The 15,704-nt window shown below is 50.0% G+C and overlaps 2 protein-coding genes across 5 annotated transcripts in view; one reads left to right on the top strand and one right to left on the bottom strand.

Moving 5' to 3' along the window:
• The window catches only part of Fam104a (family with sequence similarity 104 member A), a 27,472-nt gene extending 24,869 nt beyond the window's left edge, over positions 1 to 2,603 (top strand). Inside the window, exon 3 of one of the 2 annotated variants that reach the window (XM_005350674.3) lies at positions 1,992 to 2,603. In XM_005350674.3, the coding sequence (XP_005350731.1) occupies positions 1,992 to 2,228 (237 nt within the window). In that variant the 3' untranslated portion in view covers positions 2,229 to 2,603. The remainder of the gene's footprint in view (positions 1 to 1,991) is intronic. The other variant, XM_013347624.2, reaches the window with a different exon arrangement.
• Positions 2,604 to 3,120: 517 nt separating this feature from the next.
• On the bottom strand, positions 3,121 to 14,680 carry Cog1 (component of oligomeric golgi complex 1). 3 transcript variants are annotated; one of them, XM_026780576.1, is made up of 15 exons: positions 14,331 to 14,680; positions 12,045 to 12,286; positions 11,710 to 11,891; positions 11,409 to 11,579; positions 10,415 to 10,571; positions 9,255 to 9,465; positions 7,749 to 8,537; positions 7,194 to 7,340; positions 6,811 to 6,972; positions 5,893 to 6,020; positions 4,976 to 5,084; positions 4,388 to 4,497; positions 4,238 to 4,316; positions 3,782 to 3,816; positions 3,239 to 3,309 (listed from the first exon to the last, which is right to left on the bottom strand). In XM_026780576.1, the coding sequence occupies exons 1-14, from the start codon at positions 14,643 to 14,645 to the stop codon at positions 3,802 to 3,804; spliced, it is 2,817 nt and encodes a 938-aa protein (XP_026636377.1). In that variant the 5' UTR covers positions 14,646 to 14,680; the 3' UTR covers positions 3,239 to 3,309; positions 3,782 to 3,801. The 3 variants fall into 3 exon arrangements, with proteins under 3 accessions (XP_013203077.1, XP_005350732.1, XP_026636377.1); XM_013347623.2 differs by having other exon boundaries at positions 3,121 to 3,816; XM_005350675.2 differs by lacking the exon at positions 3,782 to 3,816 and having other exon boundaries at positions 3,121 to 3,309.
• Between the last annotated feature and the right edge of the window lie 1,024 nt (positions 14,681 to 15,704).

Raw genomic sequence — 15,704 nt, 5'->3', positions numbered from 1 at the left:
TCCTGTTCTGTTTTCTCCGCCTACCTAAGGGTTGGCCTATGAAATGGGCCTAGGCAGTTTCTTTATTAATAAGAAATCATTCCCACATCACCATTCTAATGGAGTAACTACTTTGGTCTGTTTTCTTTCTAGTCTTTTCTTTCATGTATAGACTTTACGTAGCTGTAAACATATTTCAAAGCAAATACCTTTGTCAAGGGAATGTACGTTAGATATATATAGCAAAGAGCCAAATTTCAAACCAGATTCTAAACCAGCTCAATTTGTACCCCTTCCTTAGGTTTTGATTCCTTCCCAGATAAAAGAGGGTAGTTTTAATTCTAGTGTTGAAAGGCAGACATTTTTCAAGTGACTTGCTCTAATAAAGCCTCTGATTAGCTTCTTTAAGATAAGTAAATGTGGGCTGGAGAGATGGCTTAGGGATTAAGAGTGCTGCCTGCCCTTCCAGAGGTCCTGAGTTCAACTCCAGCAACCACATGGTGGCTCACAACCGTCTATAATGAGATCTGATGCCCTCTTCTGGCATGCAGAACATTGTATATGTGATAAATTAATTTTTTTAAAAGATAAATGTTAGGTCATGCTGTGAGAGGGCACAGGGGCACATACTCAGGCACACATTGTGTGTTGGCACCAAGGTGGACAGGCTAATTTTTAGGTGTGTTTTATATTCTACTTAAGTAGTTACAGGACATTATTTTGTGTGCAAGTTGTCAGTTACCTGTGTCAGTGATTCATTTTGTGGACGGGGCATGCCTTTTCTATCCCTGTACCAGTAAGTAGCTGATGCTTTCCTTGAAGCTGAGAACTAAACACCTTTGTTTATTGGAAGTGGTGGATTGAATGAGAGGTTAAAACAGAGAAGTGAAGAAATAAGATGTAGGTGAAGGGCGTGCAGTCAAGGTCCATGCATTAGACCCAGCACTTCCTACCGGACAGGGTAGTTGTGTGTGAGAAGCCCAGCGTTGTGAGTACATGAAATAGCAGTGTCTTTGGTTCAGTATATACTTTTGGGGGGATTTTTCCTCCTCCTGTGTCACCCGAGGAGCCCTCTTCCCACTTTCATGTCTGTATCACACTGTCCATCCCACATCCTTAAAATCTTATTTCTTCTCGTGACCCCTCTCTAGTTGCACGTAAAGTCTGGGAGAGCTTAATATCATGCTTTCATTTTTCTTGCCGTACAACCCAGAGGACCACTCCTGGGCATCCCACCATACAGCACTTGTGCATTTGTGTGTATTGCTCTTTTCATAGCAGCAAGATGGAGTCATCTTAGGTGTCCATCAAAAGATGAGTGACTGAAAGCGCTGAACACATACACAATTGTTGTGTTAGGAGCGGCGGGGCTGCGTCCTCAGCACCCTGCCGCCCACATAGCTAGCTTAGCTTATGCCCCGAAATAATTACACGGAAACTGTATTTTTTTAATCACTGTCTGACCCATTAGTTTTAGCCTCTTATTGGCTAGCTCTTACATATTGATCTAACCCATTTTTATTAATCTTTGTAGCCCACAAGCTGGCTTACCAGGAATGATCTTAACCTGCATCTGTCTGGAGTAGGAGAATCATGGCGACTCACTGACTCAGCTTCTTTCTCCCAGCATCCTGTTCTGTTTTCTCCGCCTACCTAAGGGTTGGCCTATGAAATGGGCCTAGGCAGTTTCTTTATTAATAAGAAATCATTCCCACATCACACAATGGATCTTTTGTTTTGTTTTTGGAGACGGTTTCTCTGCGTATCCCTAGATGTCCTGAAACTCACTCTGGAGACCATGCTGGCCTTGAACTCACAGAGATCCACCTGCCTCTGCCTCCTGAGTTCTGGGATTAAAGGCATTTGCCTTTAATTTAAAGAAAAATCACAGTGGAATTTTCCTGAGCCATTACAAAGAAGACTCTTAACAGGGTGTCTTATTTTAAGCCCAAGTAAAGTCTTTTTTCAGGAAGACTGGCTGATATGACCCTGGCCTTTTCTTTTTCTTTCAGTCTTCGAGCAGCGACAGCGGTGGGAGCAGCAGCAACAGCAGCATCAACAGCCCGGACAGGGCCAGTGGGCCAGAGAGCAGCTTGAGCCACATCCTCCCTGGATCCTGCCCCAGCACCCCCCAGCCGGTGCTGCCCGAGCAGTCTGCACTGTGCCAAGGCCCTTACTTCCATATCAATCAGACCCTGAAGGAGGCCCATTTTCACAGCCTACAGCACCGAGGCCGGCCTCTGACATGATGCTCTGGCAGTTTCTTGCCTTCTGTGAAGGGACAGCACTGTGCATATTGAATATTTCAACTTAATGATTTGTTTTTAAAAGTTGCACACAGAAAAAAAATGCCTGTTGGCTTTCAGTCTATATTGAGTATTGGGTCAGCAGGCAGCTGTTTACGTGGGGTTTTGCTGCATTATTGCGATTTCAGAGGGGCTTGGGAGCAATTTTTTATAGGATTCTTTTGAGAGAGGGCATCAAGTCCATGTCATGGCAGTGTTTGAGGAAGTCTCTGACTGATTTCCACATCCGTCAGTTAGACATTTACTGTATGTAAGAGCCTCTTAAAAATGTGGGATCTTCAGTTTTTTTTTTTTAACTCAATAAACTAGTAAAGAATATCTAGTTTCCATGGGAAAAAAAAAACATAAGTTTTCTCTCCAAATATAGGAAGTTTGACTCAGTCTTGCACTGATGTTAACTGCCATACTACCTCTTAGTGTGTAGGTGTCCATGGAAAATCCTTCCTGGAAGGGAACAGCCGCCTGCCCTGAAGACCGTGAGGCCAAGCACTTTCCCTGCCTGGTCGTGTCTGTTCCACATTTGTATTTCCAGGGAGGATGTCACTTGCACACCTGTTTTCTTCTGGTCTTCACTGCAGATGCTACAGAGAACCCCACAGTCTAAGAAATACCTAGTAATTGTCTTATAAATCTGCGTATTAACAGCTTAACTGCTAACCCCTGCAGTGCCCATAGCCAAGGCAGTGGTCCGTGCTGATGAAGCACAAGCTGCCTGTTAGCTAAAGAGCGAGGATTTAATTCATCCTTGACAGCACCCCTGCCTGCTAGGGGGCCGCATTCCATCATCAGAACCGGGAAGATTGGGGCAGTGTAGAAACACAAGCAGAGGCACGTCTGGGGAAGCGATGCAGTAGTATTTAATTAGAGCCTGGGCGTTGTTTCCACGCTACTTTGTCATACTAGAGAGCCAGGCAAGCTTGAATAAGGAAGATGCAGGTGAGTCTTCTTCCTCGCTAGCGAGCTGTCTGAACAAGGAGCCAGGATGTGTCGGGTCACCTGCTCTGGAGAGTGCTGGGGGGCCAACCTGCCATTAGATGAAGAGGAAGTGCCTTAAGCCTCCTGCCAGCTCCCCCTCCACTGCACCCCACTCAACACAACACACAGCAGCACTGAGGAGCAGGGACGGCTCTAGTAAGAAGGGTCCGAGGGAGCTGCTGGACCAGAGCAGGCTAGACTGATACAGCTACAGTCTGAAGACGGCCCACGCCGGGAAGAGTGGACACGCACTGCTGCTCTGAAGGCCACAGCATGGAGGCCAGCTGTGTTGACATGGGAAATAGTGTTATGAAGCCCGGAGGTCAGAAAGTTGCTTTCTTTTAGGACTGTCTTCCAGATTTTAAAACCTTGTGTTTGTTGAGGACGCAAATCTTACTGGGTTTGCTAGCAGGGAATGTAGGAAAGGACTTTTCTGGAATTCTATCTAACAAATAGTCAGTCAAACAGTGCTCTAAGAAAAGCTGTCAAGCACACATGTACACAACACAATCCAGAAATACCCAGGAGGGCTCCGGCAGGCTTAATGGATGGCGTCCTACCAAAACAAAACATGTATTAATAAAACAATGCTCAAGAAAGCCCGCTTCCTGTTTCCCACCCAGCTAAAGGCACAGATGGGACCATCTGCAAGACAAGGGTCTGCTCCCCATGCTCTGATGGCAGTGCTGGAGCCAGTCACCAGTCAACTCTCCCTACCCTCCAACATGCAAGAAACCACCTCTGTCCTGTGCTGTGTGTTCTTCACAGGCTGGGGCTGGCACCTGCTTGAGCCAGTGGGCGTCTTTCTATGAGCTCAAGCTAGTGAAACCTTGTATTCTTGTGCCGCCATTAAAAAGCAGCCTCAGTGCATTGCCATATGGTGCCTAATTGGTTATTTCTAAAAGAGCTGGTGGGGTTTGGCTCCCTAGTGGAGGAGGGGGTTGGAAGAACCAGGAGAGCCTCTTCTTGGCACTAACCTGGGTTTGTGTTTCGACGCCTCTGCCGGTTGTTTTTGCCTTTCTCGTGCTTGTCATGCTCAGGGGAAGCAGCCCAAACCTCAAAGAAGAAAGACGATTTCAAGTGGTGAACAGCCAGCCGCGGCCCGCAGAGTCTCTCGAGCTACTCACCTGATCTGACTGGAGGCCAGTGGCAGGATGTTGTGGGGTTCCTGGGAGTTGAATGTGCTGCTCCGGGAGGCAAACTGTTTCTCTGTACCAGTAACCAATCCAAATAGAACCTGCAGGTCAGAAAGGAGGGGGCCCAGTGACTCACCCCAAGAGACAGTGGCTTCCCTGTCTAGCCATCGTTTGGGAGAGCACTTTTAAGTGCTAAATTTTCAGAATTATTCCTTAATCTGCCAAGGGTGAGACTCTCAAAGCCATGGAGTTCACTTCTAAAACATTTATTGTGTATGCTCACAGCATGTCCACAAGCACACCTGAGGTCAGAAGACAACTTTCTGGAATCAGTTTTCTTCTCACATATGGGTCCCAGGGAATGAACTTGGTGTTGGTGGCACACACCTTTCACACTGAGCCCGGCACCATGTATTTCTTTTTGTGAGGCTGTATAAATAACTAACCCTTACCTCCAGCATTGCTATTGAAGATCTCACCCCTGTGCCCGAAGGACTGGGGCAGACTTGCTTAGTGATTTGAACCAGATGCACCCACTCTCCTCACTAGTCACACTAGCATGACTGTGACCCAACTTACAGAAGTCCGCTGTACCAGGCGATTAAGGTTGCTGTTGAGATGTGGTGTGAAAACATCCAGGTCAAAAGGGTCGATGAGGGCCTCTAGGCTGTCGGTCACTTTCTCAAGTCTGCGAAGAGTCAGAAACTTTATTCTTCACACACTTCAGGACAGAAAATGACCTCGCAGTTCTTACTACGATAGAAACCCAGAGGTGGGCATTGTCCAGCCAAGGTGCATAGTGTCCTTAGGACAATCAGCCAGACATGATGCCTAAGTTATATGCCTTCTGCTTACCAAACAGGTTCTGCCTGCTTCACTTGGCTGTGAAATTTATTCAGCAAGTGTTACTTAACCTACCTGTTACACAGTGACTCACTGTAAGAGAAACTAAACAATGTGCAGGATATGGCAGGCTTTCTTTGGGAGTACTTCAGGAAAGGGGCCTCAGCTTAGGCTGTTGAACACCAGCATACAGACTATTGTAAGATTGTGCCCAACCACAGCTAAGTAGTACAGGACACACAATGGGAGATGTTTCCCTGTGGTGTGGCCTCAGGGCTGCCCAACTGCTCAGCTCATGGACACCACCACCAAGACAGGGTTTCTCTGCTTGTAGCCCTGGCTGTCCTGGAACTTGCTCTGTAGACCATGCTGGCCTCAAACTCAGAACCGCCTGTCTCCGCCTTCAAGTGCTGGGATTAAAGATGTGTGCCACCACTGCCTGGCAGCTTTTAGATATTCTACACAGTGCAAGACATAGTTTATTGCTGGCCCAGACAAAGATCTAAATCCTGGACCTGAAGTGTGGTTTCAACTGAACGCTGCACTCTCCTGCTACTGTAAGTTGGGAAAACCCCAAGAGGAAACTTAAGTATACTGTCCATTAATTGCATCAGGAAGAGGCTGCCTTGGAGGCGTCCAGAAAGAATAGTCACCTGGAGTCTGGCTTGCTCCGCCCACTCTTCACTTCCTCCCCCTTGCTGGTCAGAACGATGTTGAGGTAGCGCAGGTCATAGAGGAGCTGCAGGGCTCGATTCTGGGTCATTGGAAATGTCCCTTCTTTCTGCAAGTGAAGGCTGGCTGGTGAGGGGCTGATTGCTTACATGGGTCTCAGAGCAGCTGCAGGTTCTGCTTGAATTACAGCTTGGTACAGTTTCAGAAGGTGCTGCTGACACCCACAGGTTCAGTATAGAACCCTGGTCTTAAAATCTCAGAGACCCAGCCCCTAAAGTCAGGCTCTGATAGCTGAAGGTGGCTATCACAAAGGGGCAAGGCTTCTTGCCTGGAGAGGTATGTGAGCTCTGAGGCTCAGAAGGGAAGACTTCTAAGTCAGGATGACCCTGCCTTTAAATGTTCCCAATGAAATAGGACAAGTCAAGGGTCAAAGACATAGGTGTAGTGGCGGCCGAGAGGCTAGGGCCTCCTCCCATCCTAAAAAGAACCTTTGGTACCATAGGATCCTCCATCCTGCATCTTACTCAGCAGCCAGCATGGAAGGGATGGGTGTATCTCCTGTGTGTGGAAGCCAGTCCCAGCTGGGCGGCCCATCTACTGCTATCTGATCCTGCGTACATCAAGGGTTTAAAGGCTTGCCCAGAGCCTGCATGAGCAAATGGTGGCACTGGTGCCAGAGCTTAGCTGTTTTCACTGTGAAAGCTTTTATCATGCTGTCCACCAGTCCTGACTTCAGGGTGACAGTCAACCTGCAGAGCTAAATGCCTCTCCTAACACAATGAAGCATATTTATGGGACTGGGGCCAGGGCTGGGCAATGATGCCATTCTGTGCCCTTCATACAAACTGCCCAAATCCAAGAAAAAGGTCTGTTCGTTTGGGAAAACATTGGGTATCTACCGTTATCTGTTGTTCCTCTGTGAGTTGCTCATAGGCAGCTGTGACTTGGGCCACACAGGTCTTCAGCATCTCCTGCAGGGTCACCTTGGGCAAGGCATGGCCTCCAACCCGATTAACTTCCTGGCACAAGCTAAACAGGAAGGACTGTACATACCAGGACGGCTGAAAGATAAGAACATGTTGCTAAGTGCACTCAGCAAGCCCCACGCAGTCCTCACTTAGGATACCTTGACCTCTCCAATCAAGCATCTGCCCACTGAGCGAGCGCTCAGCTGGTCCTCGGAAGGCACACATGGAAATGGCTTTCTCAAACCACCCTGCTCCCTCAGAGCAGTTTGTCCCTTTCTGCGGCCCAAGCACCCGTGATGGTGGGACGAACTCACTTGCGTAGGGAGGCGTATCTTAGACGTGACACTGCTGCCAGACTCGGTCTCCTCTTGAATTTCTAGTTCATCCCAGTTGGTGGCAGTGGCCAGGATTGAGCCAGCATCACTTAAAAGCAATGACTGAGTGAAGCCACAGATCAGGAACTGGTGATAAAAAGAGAACAGACCATTAGTTCCTCGGGGCCCTCGCAGCTTCGGTTTAAAGTGTCCAGTGTGTGGGTGGCAAACAGCCAGCACCATTCCCTTGGCAAGTCAACACCCAGCGGGAGGATGCAGTTGCTAGCCACCTTAGTAATGCCTGGTGTCACCTGGATGGAGACCACAGGGGGCTGTGGTATTGACACACAAGCAGGAAGCAGGATTCCCTGTCCAGGTTGGTAAGAGGAAAACATGCCATAAAGTCTAGGGTGAGGAACAGAAGTTTACACAGGAGCTGCCTGGCGCAGGTTATGGCAGATATGAATAAGCATTAGCTATGAATAAGTCAGCAGGACTGAGAATGGCCAGACTGGAGTAAGGCCCCAAGAAGTCCCGTTACTCCCTGTCACTCACTTTCACAAGCGCTGAGCTCCAGACCCGGTAGGCCACGACACTCTGTTGGAGCAGGATTTCCTTCACTTCCTGCCACTGGGCCTGCACGGGGAGCACCTCCTGAGCTTTCTCCTTCCCCTGCTGTTTCAGAGCCCTGGCCTCTCTTGCAGGTTTTTCCAAGCCCCCACACTTTCCCACAATACACTGCTTCAGGTGAGGGCACAGTTCTCCCAGGGACTGGCAAAGTCTGGCCATGAAGAGGACTGCATGCAGTTTGCTGCCGTGAAGGATATCCTTCTGATCGTGTGTGACTTCTTCAATGGTCTGCAGCTCTGCCTGGATGCAGCCCACAATGTACTTGATGCAGGCCACAGACTGAGTCCGCAGCATGTCCTGCACAGTCCCGGCATCTGCATGTCTGTCAAAGGCAGAGTTCTTAGCCTGGTGCATGGGAGAGGGGTCCTTGGGCAGTGGTGTGTCACTGGAGGGAAGGTAGGCCAGGAGGTCATCCAGTTTAACCTTCAGCTTAGAATCCAGGGCAGAACAGAAGCTCTGGACGCCAGGGCTGACCGCTTGGGCTTTCATGGAGAGGCCACTGTTGGCAAACTGAGGCCGGTTTGCCACGCTGACCCAGGCAGCATCAGAAGGCAGGTCGTTGGGACTCTCGGACCAGAGGAAGAGAGACATGTTCTGCTCAAAGTGGACATGCTTATTTGATGTGGAGTTGTTGCTCTCCAGTTCCTGCAAAGCTGAGACCAGAAGCTCTTTGGAGCTGCTGGAGATGGATTCAAAACCTTCTCTGGTCAGGGTCTAAAGAGGAGAGCAGAGTTTCAGTCATTACTTCATGGAACTTTCCAAACGAGCTGAAATGGCAATTTATGCCAGCATCTGGAACGTTCTTTACCACACTCAGAGTGAGTATTGGCACCTGAGTGTGAAATGCCTCGCAGGCTCAAGGTAGGTCAATGTTCTACCTTGGTGGCACTTTGGGAGGTTGTGGCTACTTTAGGAGTGGGTTTAATGAAAGCAAGGCCACTGGTGTCTCCTCAGGGTCTGTGCTGTTGTCCCTCCCACCCCATCTGCTTCCTGTTTGCCACAAGGTAAAAAGGTTCTGCTGCATGCTCTGGTCACATGTTCTGCCTCATTACAGAGGCTCTAACATGCTCTGGTCACGTGTTCTGCCTCACTTCAGAGGCTCTAACGTGCTCTGGTCACATGTTCTGCCTCACTAGGGGTCCAAGTCATCATGTACTGAACTCTCAAAACTCTGAGCTAAAATACACGGTTCCCCAAGGTATTTCACAGCGATGAGAAAAAGGGCTAAAGCTGTCAGCACTGTGTGGCAGAGGACAAACCATCATGGAGGGGCTTCAGACAGGGACCTGCTAATTCTCTTAGCTTTTAGAAAATTTAGATGTGGTAAGAAACAGGGAAAGAAGGCATCCAGTACACGAGGGCATTTTTCAACGTGGACAAAAGGGCACACTAGGCTTGGGCATCAGGCAGTCCAAGAGATGCTCACCGCACCTGTAACCGATCCAAGAAGAGCTGCTGCATCAGGTCCTCCCAGAACAGGAGTGGCTTCTCCAGAAGCCGCCGACACACCACCTCCCAGCTGTGGCTGGCAGACTCGTTGGTGAGCAAGTCCCATACGGCATCTCTGATCCCTGCGAGACCTTTCATGCTCTTCACGTACATAAGCAGGTTGGTGATCCCATTCTTAATGTCTTCACTGCACCTGCAACAAGACCACTTCCTTGGGCTCCACTAGATTCCTGACCTCTGCATGCATATGTGTGTGTGTGTGTGTGTGTGTGTAAAGAGAGGGTTCACTATAAACTCCTGGCTGGCCTGGAACTTGCTATGTAGACAGGCCTGTTTCCTGCGCACTGGGACTGAAGGTGTGCACTAGCATACCTGGCCTTGATTTGTGGTTTTTATTTCATTAAGAAAATTCTTCAAACTTCATGTGAAGCCTCTGGCCTGGGTCCATCTGCACATTTCTAACTGGACTGACGCTGGGGCTCTGCAGCCCTTAGCAGGCCACGTTTTATCTAGAACTCCATGGCATGGCTTAGAACCAGCACATTAAACAAAAGCTCAGAGTAGATATAACTCAAACATAAGGAGAAAAGCTTTTACTTACTGTTTCAGAAAGATAAATTATTTTAAAGATATTATTATTATTAAAGACAGGATTTCTCTGTGTAGCCATGGCTGTTCTGAAACTCATCGTGTAGACCAGGCTGGCCTCAAACTCAGGGATCTGCCTGCCTCTGCCAAGTGCTGGGATTAAAGGCGTGCACCATCACTGTCTGGCAGAGATTTTATTTTTAATTATGTGTACTTGTGTGCTTGTGCAGATACCCCCAGAGGTCAGAGGCAGCAGATCCCCTTGGAGCTGGAGTTACAGAGATGGATATGGGCTCTGGGAACTGGGTCTACATCTTCTGGAAGAACAGCAAGCGCTCTAGACTGCTGAGCTATTTCTCTAACTCACGAAAAAATAGCTTTCTGATTCTCCCACACAGATAACTAAGAGGGTACAAGGGGAGCAGTGCACCCCGAGTGGGTGGCTGACATGTGGCACGTCACCCAGGTGACTGAGAGTCTCAGCACATGCCTCCCAAGTGTGGCCACATCAGAGGCTGCATGCAGGTCAAGCCTCGGGGATGCTCTCTGCTTACATGTCGATCCACTTCTGCAGCGTGTCCTTCAGGTACTCCTGGCTGATGGGATGAGCGAGCGTCCGTAGCTCTGGCTGGAACTCCATAATGGAGGCTGGCAGGTGTCTGAACCAGCTGCACAGCTGCATCTCCCCTTGCAGGACACCGATGCCCTTTCCTGGAGAAAAGCCAAGGGAGAAGAATCCAGGCTGTGCTTTGAACAGCATATTAAGAACTAAACAACCAGCAGGGAAATCCTAGTCCACTGCCCTTGTGGGGCAGTCTGGATAAAGGTTAGATAAAGGAAGAATAGGAAATGTCAGGCCTTCATTGTGTGTGGCAGCTTCCCAACACTCTGCCATTCTGCTGGTTGAGAAGAATAGTACAGCCAGGAGAGAAAGGAAGGCAAAAAATGGAAGGAATGAAAGAATGCTGTACAGTCGTGTATGGGTGTGAGCACGCATGCACAGGTGGGATCTTGCCATGTCACTCAGACTGGTCTCCAACTCTGAGCCCTAGTGGTCTTTCTGCCCAAGATTTCTGAGTAGCTAGGGATACAGGCACATGGCAGGCACTGAGTAGTTAGGGGCAGGGTTTCTCTGTGTAGCTCAGGCTGTCCTGGAACTCATTCTGTAGCCCAGGCTGGCCTTGAACTCAAAGAGATCCTCCTGCCTCTGTCTCGCGTGTGATGTCAAGTAATAGGCCCGCCACCTCCTGGTTTCAGCTTTCGGTTTAACCTCACTTCCCCAGGGAAGTCCTCTTTGGCCTTGAGAAGATCCCTCCAATGTTGCTAGGCAACCGGTACTTTGCATTTACAGCAATGACTATGCTTGGCATCAAGAAACACCCTGGACAGCTGAAGATTCAGCATCTGCTTTTTCAACTCAACTACGATGTTCACGGAGTAAGAGACAGAATCTTCCCAGTTCACTGATTTATCCCCCAGAATCTGGCATAGGAGCTGGGACATGGGGCAGATCAGCTGATGGAATGAGGAGAAAGGGTCTGAGCTCACCTGTGGGATGCTGGCTTGTGATTGTCTCCAGGGTGGAGAAGAGCAAGCCACAGGGCAGGGATGGGTCGGGCAGCACGCCTTCCGGTAGAGTGTAGAAAAGGGCATGGGCTTGGTTCAGAGTGGTAGCCAGCAGCTCCACCAAAGAGCAAATCTGGGTCTTGATGCTAGCACCTGGAAGAAGAAATCACCCTCGTTTAAACTTTCCCTTTACTGAGGCTGGACACAGGACACTGATGCCTCGGGTTGTCTCGACACATGCCACTCCATCCCGTTAGAGAATTTTAGAGGAAAGCACACCCACCGTGGTGAGGCTGGTTCAGGAGTTTCTGAATAGTCGCTTTTCTGGCCATCAGGAAATCTGTGAGGGCTTGGCGGGGAGAACTCTCCTCCAGGAGCATTACAGAGCAGAGGGCCTCGGCCACAGCCTGCTCTGTCACATTCTGGCATCTGAGCAGCATCTTGCTTTCATGCAAAATAGTTGACCTAGGAAGACTCACAAAGATCAACAAGGAATGGCTAACATTTGGGGTGAAGTATCTCACCCCAAACTAGGTGAAAAAGAAGAGGGACTCCGGGACACAGTCGGGATTAAGTGAGGTCCAGACATCCTTAGAGAGCCTGGGCGCACTCACTTACCGGAAGTGGCTGGCTGCTGCCACCTGCCGGATGAGAATGGGGAATCTCGAGAGGATGGGGCTGTATCTGGAGCTAGAGGAGTCCAGCTGGAGCAGGCTGTGCAGGTGGCAGCAGAGCAGGTAGAGCTGTGTGGCCTGGAGATGCTGAGAGGCTTCCATGGAGCTCCAGATCTTCTCGGGGATCTCGAACAGCAGCTTGATCTGGGCAGCCATGCTGTAGAATTTCTCGGATGGCGGCTGCGGCTGGAGGGCAGAAGGAGAGCGAACAAAAGCATGGCTCCCTTTATACGGGCTTGGGGAGAAGTCGTGGGATACTTTAAGGTTTGAAGCTTTTGCCAGATGTGGTGGTGCACACCTTTAATCTCAGGACTCAGGAGGCAGAGGCAGGTGGGTTTCTGTGAGTTCAAAGCCAGCCTGGTCAACACAGAATGTTCTAGGACAGCCAGGGTTAAACAGAGAAAACCTGTCTTTTTTTTTTTTTTTTAAATCAAGTTTCTTCAAGCTAGACGTAGTCACTCAGCCATGGGGTAGTGGGGTCTGACGCAGGCCAACATCTCCCCATCTAGTTATTGGTGGCAGGAACCCTTTATCCAAGTTCCTCCTTTGTCTGATGTCTAGCCTTCCTACTTTCTCTCCTCCCTCTTCGAGGGCACCAAAGATTTCTGTGCTCACTGCTCATCTGGCCCAGGCTTCAGGCCTCTCAGTCTGCCCTCTCACCTCAGGATTCTGTCTTCGCTAGTGCAATGCGTCTGTGTGTGTGTATGTGTGTGTGTATGTGTGTGTGTGTTGGGGGCAGGGCAGGTGGATTAACTTTGGCTCTTGTGTGCTCCTCCCTATCTGCCATGAGAGGCAAGCAGGTCTTCAGACATCAAATGCTAACAGTTTGATCTTGGACTTCCCAGGACCCAATGCTGTGGGAAAATTAATTTCTATTCTTTATGAACCACACAGTGTGGAATATTTTGTTAACAGCCTAGCTGGCTGGAGACAATCTCCCAAACCTTAGTTCTCCTCACTGAGGAGAACCCACACCTAAAGCACTTCCTCCGGAACTATTATGTTAGACGGACACAATCTTGGTGATTAATCACTTTTATGCTAAAATATTTTCTACTGCTATTCTAAATTATTTAATTAAATAAATTGAACTTCTCATGGATTTATTTCCTTGGTTAGAATGTAAGCTGCAGGAAAAGGATTTGGGAGGCTTCTTTTTGTGATTTGAATGGGGAAGGAATTTGTGGGGCTGCCCTAGAAATGCATAACTATGAAAATCAATACATTTTAAAAACTAGGTTTATATAGTTAAAGTTTTGGGGGGTTTTGTTTTATTTTTATTTTTTTGGTTTTTCGAGACAGGGTTTCTCTGTATAGCTTTGGAGCCTGTCTTGGAACTAGCTCTTGTAGACCGGGCTGGCCTCGAACTCACAGAGATCCGCCTGCCTCTGCCTCCCCGGATGCTGGGATTAAAGGCGTGCGGAAGTTAGCCAACGAAGTCTGGTCCTCTGAAGGGGGCTGTACTTAATGCATAGACCAGGGAGTGATAAGGACCAAGGTGTTTCCAACCTTCTATGTCCATTTTCATTATACTCGCCCAGTTTTTTGGTTTGGATTTTTCTGAAACCCAAGTAGCATGAGAAAGCTAGCTCTGAATGAGAGTTAGATTGTGCTTTTGTTGTTTCTTTCTTCTGGTTCGGTAAGTTCTCCCAGGTTAAAAATATTTACCCTATATGCTCTCTGTTCATGCCTTGGCCAATGGACACGCTTAAGATGCGCTTCCCACCCCACCATTCCGCATTAGGTCTTTAATGTTTCAGGGAACGGAAGACAGGATGCCCTGAATTTTCTAGACCAGCTTCGTTGCCTAAAATGAAATTGTTCGCCTATTACAAGGGGGAGGGCCTGACGGCTGAGGTTGCCTTCCCTCAATCCTCCACGCTCGGGTACCGGGTGGGATGAGGAATGAATGACTTGATGGGAAGGTATGAGCAAACTGGAAGAATCTGTTCCTTGACTGTGGAGAGACCCCTGGCGTTTTCAGTTAAAAGGGAAGGAGAGCACCGGGAACCAGAGGGACGCGAGGGAATCGTCCGGAAGTCCGGGAAGGCTCCTGGAGCAAAAGGCCGGTCGCCTTTCGGGAGCGGATCAGCGTCCAGAGCAAGGCCAGCAGACGCCTCCCGGAGCCGGGACCGGCGCGAGGGGCGGGCTCCTCCGGCGGAAGGTGAGGGGTGGGGTCCGCCGGACGCCGAGGGCGGCGGGACGTGGCGGGTTCGGGTTCCGGACTGACCTGCGGGGCCCGGGGGAGCCGGGGCGCCGCGGAGCCGGCCTGACGGAGGCGAGCGCAGTACTGATCGGTGGCCCGCACGGCGTCCACCAGGCCCTCGGCGCAGCGGCGCATCTGGCCGATGGTGTCGGCAGCCTCGATCAGGTCGCGGTAGCGCTCGCCCACCATCTGCCGCAGCTCCTCCTTCTTGTGCTCGATCTCGGCTCGAACCTGGCGCTCCAGCCCGCGGATTTCCTCCGCTCCATGCGTCTCGAAGAGAGCGTTGGGATCGCGCAGATCCAGCCGCTTCAGAGCCGGGGAGGCGGTCGCGGCCGCCATGGTGCGGAACCAGTGGCCACCCGGCCGCTTCCGCCTGCCGACACCGTCCCGCCCCCCCGCCATCTTGGATGAGGGCGGAAGTACTTCTGCCAGGCCGGGAGCCGGTCCGGTCCCAGGGCCTGAGCCACGGTGGCAATGTTGGCCTTGAGCGCTCGTTTTTTTTTTTTTCTTCTTAACATCAGAACTTCTCCTCTCTCCCTCCCATCTTCCGTTCCCTCCCCCTTCTCCTGTCACTCCGCGTAGGGCATGTGTGGAGGTCACAGAACAACTTGCGGGAGGGTCCTTCCTGCCTTCTGGGTCTCAGGATAGAACCTTAGACAGAGGCTATTCGACTTGGAAGCAATAGCCTTTACTCGCTGTGGCTTCTCGCCTGCCCTGAGCACTGGTTTCCTTGGAGAAGCGAGGTTGTTAAGGTCGCTGAGTTAAGCGCTGAGCTGGTATTAGCTGGTCAAAGCCTTACAGTGACCTGGAACCCCCTACGTCGCACCCTTGCCCTTTCCGTGTGAGAGAAGAGCTTCGCAGAGCGGGTTAATCATGTCAAAGACGTACCCGTGGCCGTGTTGCCGGTTGCCGTCACTCTTAAGTGCACACCTGTGCCCTGGCAAGACCACGTCATCCAGGACAGGACCTTAGGACTCTTTCCTAATCCTCTGGCCTCGACAGCTGGAGATCAGCGTGACAGCTGTGGTCGACCCAGTGAGCAACGTCAAGGTTTAGCTTCCTGGGTGGCCTGGCGTCTGGGTGCAGTAGCTCCAGCTCCTTGGTTTTTCAAGAACATTGGTCAAATGCAACTTTATAGGAAGACTAGTTTGAGCCTGTGCTTGTTGATCGTAAAGAGCACCACGTACAGTGGTCACCCCTTAAAGCATTTGTTTTATTGCTGATTAGTTCTTTGGATCTTCCATTTTATTATAATTACTGTTTAGTAGCCACAAAGCAGGTTTCCCCTGTTGCAGTCCTCCTGTGATGGAGACCGGTGGGGAGTCCATGATGCCTGAGGATAGGGCACCTTACGATTGACCCAGTGAGAAATCCTGGACATTCTGCTCTGCTCCCCTT

This window comes from Microtus ochrogaster, chromosome 7, assembly GCF_000317375.1.
Source record: "Microtus ochrogaster isolate Prairie Vole_2 chromosome 7, MicOch1.0, whole genome shotgun sequence".
Taxonomy (NCBI): Eukaryota; Metazoa; Chordata; class Mammalia; order Rodentia; family Cricetidae; genus Microtus; species Microtus ochrogaster.
This window is presented reverse-complemented; position numbering and strand designations above follow the sequence as displayed.

Coding starts and splice junctions, on each gene's coding strand:
- Cog1 (XM_005350675.2), bottom strand. CDS start 14,645: ATGGCGGCCGCGACCGCCTCCCCGGCTCTGAAGCGGCTGGATCTGCGC. Junction 9,466..10,414: donor CTGCAGAAGTGGATCGACAT/GTAAGCAGAGAG, acceptor GTCTTGTTGCAG/GTGCAGTGAAGACATTAAGA. Junction 4,498..4,975: donor GCCTGGTACAGCGGACTTCT/GTAAGTTGGGTC, acceptor TCTGACCTGCAG/GTTCTATTTGGATTGGTTAC.